The sequence below is a fragment of the Saprolegnia diclina genome (genome assembly GCF_000281045.1).
Source record: "Saprolegnia diclina VS20 unplaced genomic scaffold supercont1.14, whole genome shotgun sequence".
NCBI classification, from domain to species: domain Eukaryota; phylum Oomycota; class Saprolegniomycetes; order Saprolegniales; family Saprolegniaceae; genus Saprolegnia; species Saprolegnia diclina.
Window position 1 is genome coordinate 791,015 of NW_008246081.1, and position 5,571 is coordinate 796,585.

The 5,571-nt window shown below is 57.2% G+C and overlaps 3 protein-coding genes across 3 annotated transcripts; 1 reads left to right on the forward strand and 2 right to left on the reverse strand.

Moving 5' to 3' along the window:
- Window positions 1–45: 45 nt before the first annotated feature.
- SDRG_05590 (hypothetical protein) lies at window positions 46–1,364 on the reverse strand. Its single transcript, XM_008611313.1, has 5 exons — window positions 1,265–1,364; window positions 1,159–1,214; window positions 1,054–1,099; window positions 921–1,010; window positions 46–876 (listed from the first exon to the last, which is right to left on the reverse strand). The coding sequence occupies exons 1-5, from the start codon at window positions 1,350–1,352 to the stop codon at window positions 197–199; spliced, it is 960 nt and encodes a 319-aa protein (XP_008609535.1). The 5' UTR covers window positions 1,353–1,364; the 3' UTR covers window positions 46–196.
- A 79-nt stretch (window positions 1,365–1,443) lies between these two features.
- Window positions 1,444–2,267, reverse strand: SDRG_05591 (hypothetical protein). Its single transcript, XM_008611314.1, has one exon. It carries the CDS (start codon window positions 2,256–2,258, stop codon window positions 1,584–1,586), a length of 675 nt encoding a protein of 224 aa, XP_008609536.1. The 5' UTR covers window positions 2,259–2,267; the 3' UTR covers window positions 1,444–1,583.
- A 438-nt stretch (window positions 2,268–2,705) lies between these two features.
- Window positions 2,706–4,114, forward strand: SDRG_05592 (hypothetical protein). Its single transcript, XM_008611315.1, has 3 exons — window positions 2,706–2,736; window positions 2,786–3,885; window positions 3,944–4,114. The coding sequence occupies exons 1-3, from the start codon at window positions 2,710–2,712 to the stop codon at window positions 4,047–4,049; spliced, it is 1,233 nt and encodes a 410-aa protein (XP_008609537.1). The 5' UTR covers window positions 2,706–2,709; the 3' UTR covers window positions 4,050–4,114.
- Window positions 4,115–5,571: the final 1,457 nt, after the last annotated feature.

Below are 5,571 nucleotides of genomic sequence, written 5' to 3' on the forward strand. Positions count from 1 at the left end.
AGACGCGCTACCGCCTGCGAACGAATGAACAAAGAAAGGAGATGGCAAGTCTCTATGTCGACAAAATCTTAGCAAAGATAACGGTCACATTAATGCGCGCAACAACACGAAAACTACAATTTGACTGAAATTTTTTGTTCGACTTGGCCGGAACCAACCACGGCTTACATGCCCGATGGATGTGGACAGATATTGTCTATAATTTGGCGCAGCCACCAAGGGACGCCAGCCACGACAAAAGCATCGCGTTGACCTCGTCCGGAAACTCCCAGAGGACCCAGTGCGTACCATTTGGTACGTGGCCGCGGGTCAAGTTGGGGAGCCATTTCTCCATTCCGGTGCTAAATTCGGGTCGCAAGACCGGATCTTTCCCGGCCGAAATGAAGAGCGCGTCATGCAAGATCACGCGCTCCAGCCCTTGAGCGTCAATCCAGTCGAGCTCGGTCGTCCGGTACCAATTGAGGCTCTTGTCAAAGCCTTGACGAGCGTACTCGGCCACGTAGTACGCCTTGTCGTCGGACGCAAGGAGACCGCCGGGCGCAAACTGCAGCGTCGCGACGGACGTCATGACGTCATGGAGGTCCTTGCTCGGTGCGTTCAACGGCAAACCGCCGTACACGAGCGAAAAGACGTTTTCCGCATTCGCGTCAAAGAGCGCGGCGGTCGACGGCGCCTGTAGGAGCAGCTGGTAGCGGAACGACGGCTTGACCGCCGCAATCATCTCGAGCGGCACGTACGTTCGAGGCTGCGGGATGTACGGCGTGCAAATGGCCCCCACGGCGAGGACGCGGGCCGGGTAGAATTGGGCCATGGCCCACGCGACCGCGCCGCCCCAGTCGTGCCCAAGAAAGACAGCGCGTGGCAAGCCCAAATGATCTAGCTTGAATGAGAAATCGCGTGCATAAGTCCGTATATTGTACCAAGCAGGAGAGCGTAGTCGCGCGCCACGATCGACTTGCGGTAGGCTTCGTATGCGTCCGGTGACGACGTTGCGCCAAACCCGCGCTGGTCTAACGATGGGTGAGAAGGCAGGATCGAGGCAGTGACGTGTACCTGGTACAATCACGCGGTACGTGGCACGCAGCGCCTGGATCTGGTGCTAAAGCACAGTCGTGCCGTCAGGACAAACCGACATGGCGAAAAGGATGGTGGTAGTACCCGCCAGCCCCACCAAAGGTCCGGCCAGCCATGGAGCAAGACGACCGGAACGCCGTCTACAGGTCGCTCCTCAATACACCATTTATGTTTCATTCGGTCGACCCACCGCGGGGGCCCACGTCGACGTAGTGGAGGCGGATGCCGTTTAGTTCGGCGTAGCAGTGCGTGTACTCGGGGCTGAACGGGCTTGCCATCTTGGCCGAAAATCGTCAAGTGGCCAATCACAAGGCGCCAACGGACGCAAAGTAGCCAATGATTGGTTCATCGCTAGAAAGTGCAATCGTCTTGAAGCTGGGACCATGTCGACAAACGCCGCCAAATGTATTCATGAACCCTGTCCGCGCCAAGTTGATCGGACAACGAGATGAAGACGATGTACTCGTGTCTACTACATCTACGCTAGGCCCCTGGATGCGAGATGGCATTCAGAACGAGAGCGAGAAGAGGTCGCGGCAGGCAGCGACGCCTTCGAGGGCCATGAGGCGCGTCTCGCCTTCCTTTACCCACGAGGTCTCGTCCAGCGGCAGATCGGACGGCGTGACGACGATGAGCTCGCGCGTCGTCTTGTGGCGATATAGAAACTCCTCGGCCTCGTAGAGCTGGGTCATCTTGAACGTCGTGCGCGACGTCTTGTAGCCTGCTTCGGACGCTGCGAGCGCCGAGAAGCCAACCACCTGAAGCGGCTGCAAGTGTTTGGGGCGCGCCGCACGCAAGTTTTCCAAGATGCGTCCGAGGTCCGCCAACACTACAGTTGCCATGCGCGCGTAGTCCCGCGTCCAGGCCGGTGTCTTCTCGATGTGGTACAAATGGAGGCCGAGTTCGCCGTCTTCGTCAGTCGCAGCGTCAAAAACACCATTGACCAAGCCGGCCTCGTCGATCTCCTTGCGAATGTAGGCTGTCCATGTCGCCTTGGTCACGGGCACGACGATGCAGCAGCCCAAGCCGTCGTAGATCATGCCAAACTCGGGGTGGAACATGTACCACTGGGCCATGGCCTCGGGCGTCAGAGGCGTGTCCGTCGGGTACATCTCCTTGTCGCTGGCCAGAATCGCATCAAAGTCGCAGACCGCAATCGGGCGCGGCAATGGCGGGCGCACCATGGTTCGAAATTGCATGCCATTATTCGCTTTTGTATTTTATTTCATACAAACACTCAGACATATATTTTAAAACACATTCCGAGAAAATAGTGTAATACAATCATCAGACAACATCGCGCACAAGGGATCACAAGACGGTGCCTTGGCAACGACAGATTTCCTTTCAAAGAATACATGTACTTGAGACTACTAGGCACCTCTCTCTATCATGCTCTCTGCGCGCCGTGATGAATGCAGAGTGGTTCCCCTCACACTATATTGGATGTATGTATTACACTATTTCTATGCTGCCGTTTCTAAAATACTAACCTGCTCAACACGACACAAGGATACCACAAAACGTTGATTTGATTGCATGGTATTTTAACTTGCCCTATACGTAGCAAGTTCAACCAATGTTAGTTTCCCTTCGAAGGGTTGCTGGCGTCGGCTCCTCAGAAATACAATCGCGATGGCGTCGGGGGCCAACTTCTTCCGGGTACGAACGTGCGTTGCGGACGCGGACGCTTATGACGACGCTGCTGTAGGGGACGTCCTTGGACCAGGACAGTCGGTTTTTCAATCACCACAAGAAACTGTTGGCGAAAATGAAATTCCCGGCGTCCTTTGGGCAGAAGGTACACCTCGCAAAGGTCAACAAGGAAGTAATACACCAATGGATCACAGAGAAGATGCACGAGGTACTGGGCTTTGAGGACGACATTGTCGTCGCCATGACCATCAACCTCTTGGAGCCAGCCAATGCGCTGGAGCCCTTGGACCCAAAGGAGATGCAGGTCGCGCTCACGGGCTTCCTCGAAGGCGACGCGGCCGCCTTCATGGAAGAGCTCTGGAACCTCCTCTTGAGCGCCCAAGAAAACCCGACCGGCATCCCGCAAGTCTTCCTCGACAAGAAGAAGAAGGAGATGGAGCTCAAGCGCGCGGCCGAGCAGGAGCAACGCGAGAAGATCCAAAAGAAGATCCAGGACATGCATGTCGCGGCCAAGACGCACGCGACGCAAGTCCGCGATCGCCAGCCGCCAAGTCGTCGCCCCGACTCGCGCGACCGCCAGCCCCCGCGTGGCCGACAACGCTCCCGCGACCGCCGCGACCGGAGCCGATCTCGGGACCATGGCCGCCGCCGGTCGCCCAGCAAGAGCCCTCGCCGACGCAAGTCGTCGCCATCGCCGCGCCGCCGTGATCGCTCCAAGAAGGCCAGCGCGTCACCACGGCGTGCCTCGCCGCGCCGCAACGACGACCGGTCCAAGAAGGCCAGTGCGTCGCCTGCGCGAACCAACGAACGGCCAACGAAAGCCAGCGTCTCGCCGCGGCGCAAGGACTCGACGGCGTCTGCCAAGGACACTGCGACGCCCGAACCCAAGGCGCCCAAGGACGGGTCGTCCAGTGCCCCAAAGAACGCAGCACCGACAGACACGTCGGGCGACTCGCCGGCAAAGAAGGACCAGTCGTCCGCGCGCCGGTCGCACTCCAAGGACCGTAAACGGCACCGGAGCCCAGAGCGTCGTCGCAGCCCCGACCGCCGTCGTAGCCCTGACCGCCGCCGTAGCCCTGACCGCCGACGCAGCCCTGATCGTCGTCGCCGTGGCAGCCCCGAACGCCGTCGTCGCTCGCGAAGCCGTGACCGCCGGTGCGTCATGACATTCTCGTCCATGGTATTTCGCGATAGTCTAACCTTCGCATGATAGATCGCCGTCCAGAGACGAGTTTCAGCGGGAGAAGCGCCGCCGCATGTCGTCGGCGGACGAAGAGTCGCGGCTTCGCGAGAAGGCGGTCGCGTCGCTCAAGAAGTAGTTGCACTTACTCGACGAGTCTCTTTCCGTAATTCGTTGATATGAACCCTATTCATGTTGGATATACAGCATTTGGTTGCGCGTCAGCCATCGTCTCGAGCTAACTGGTCGTTCACACGGCAGGTTTCCATGGACATGGGGTTCGTGAAGCCACCAACGCCCAGGCCGCAGACCAAGTTCAACGTGCACCCAATCAGCGAAGGCGTTGCTTGCTTGGCGATTTGGCCTTTCTCGCTACTGCAAAATCGAAACCTGAGCTTAGATACAACATTCAAAACTGGGCCTATTCAAACGATTGCATTGGTTCAAAGTTAGCGACTAGTCAAGTCGCGTCGCAGCGCCGAGCAGCCGTGGTTCGTGTGCTGATGCTGGAGTAAGTACGTCGTGTGATGTGGCGGTGGACTGCTCTTGCTGACGACGCGTCTCAATGTTGCGCTTGGGCCACAAGCGGGGGACTGCACGTGGCAGCGAACCGATACGAGCAGCGTGGGTTCCGTGAGTATATGTCGTTGGTGGATCGGGGTGGCTGTGCGCTGCTCTGAGGTTCAAAGCGAAGTGCTTCTTGTTCTTGTTCGAGACGGTGTTCGAGTTGTTGTTGTTGAGGTGGCTGCGTGCTGCCTTGGCTATTGTAGCACAGACAGCAGACGCCAACAGACGCGAGTAGACGCACGCAGCGTCCAGACGCGTCCGTCGGCAAGAAGAGAGGGTCATGGTGGTTCGGTGGCGGCTTGCTGTCTCGACGGACAACGACGGGCGGGACTTGGCAACAAACAGCGTTCAAGTCAACAAAAGTCAAAAGTCGCGTGGTGGCTGTGAGCTGTTTTGGGGGCCGCGTCCGCCGAGGTCCGAGGAGAAGGATGGCTGCAGATTGTCTTCGCGGTGGCACCGAGGCCGCAACAGACAGTCGAGGTGAGTCTTGAGTGCCGACGCCGCGGCTGGTTACCATGACGTCCGGAGCATGGCGAGCCAAATCAAAACTGAGGGCAGGAACGCAAGACGATGTTGTGGACCATCACTAACATAGATCTTGTTTGTAAAGTATGGTTAGGGGTGTGGAGAGAGAGCACCCTCACTCGGCATCAAGGCCACCATCACTCAGGATGGCTTTGTATCAAAGTCTCGATGCTGGTGGTGGTTTCTAGCACTACGTGGCACTCATTTATGTGGGTGGTTGGGTGGTACTTTGGGGGTATTTGTGCCGATGACCTTTTTTCGCTCTCTGTGAGGGTGGACCAGTATGCTTAGGACTCCTCGTACCCTGCCTCGTACAGGTAAATGGAGCGACAAGTGCAGCGACTTCCCCAATTCGAATAAAATACATACAAATTTGGCCTGAGAGCCACCCTACGTACTTATTCCCCTATGCAGTAGTGCACCACTGGCGCCAATTTGAACGAAACATCCTGGGCACTGCAAATCTTACCAAAATAGCGTTTCATTCGTCAATTTCAAAATACAGGCATTCTATTGGCGAAATTTGGTTTCCCATTTTGACCAATTGCGTGCCAGCACAGGAATTAGCA

What these genes read in the sequence shown, in the direction of transcription:
- SDRG_05590 (XM_008611313.1), bottom strand. Translation starts at nt 1,352, where the DNA reads ATGGCAAGCCCGTTCAGCCCCGAGTACACGCACTGCTACGCCGAACTA. An exon ending in GTACCGCGTGATTGTACCAG is followed by an intron (nt 1,011 to 1,053) that starts GTACACGTCACT and finishes ACCCATCGTTAG; the next exon opens with ACCAGCGCGGGTTTGGCGCA. An exon ending in CGACTACGCTCTCCTGCTTG is followed by an intron (nt 877 to 920) that starts GTACAATATACG and finishes CATTCAAGCTAG; the next exon opens with ATCATTTGGGCTTGCCACGC.
- SDRG_05591 (XM_008611314.1), bottom strand. Translation starts at nt 2,258, where the DNA reads ATGGTGCGCCCGCCATTGCCGCGCCCGATTGCGGTCTGCGACTTTGAT.
- SDRG_05592 (XM_008611315.1), top strand. Translation starts at nt 2,710, where the DNA reads ATGGCGTCGGGGGCCAACTTCTTCCGG. An exon ending in CGGGGGCCAACTTCTTCCGG is followed by an intron (nt 2,737 to 2,785) that starts GTACGAACGTGC and finishes ACGCTGCTGTAG; the next exon opens with GGGACGTCCTTGGACCAGGA. An exon ending in TCGCGAAGCCGTGACCGCCG is followed by an intron (nt 3,886 to 3,943) that starts GTGCGTCATGAC and finishes TTCGCATGATAG; the next exon opens with ATCGCCGTCCAGAGACGAGT.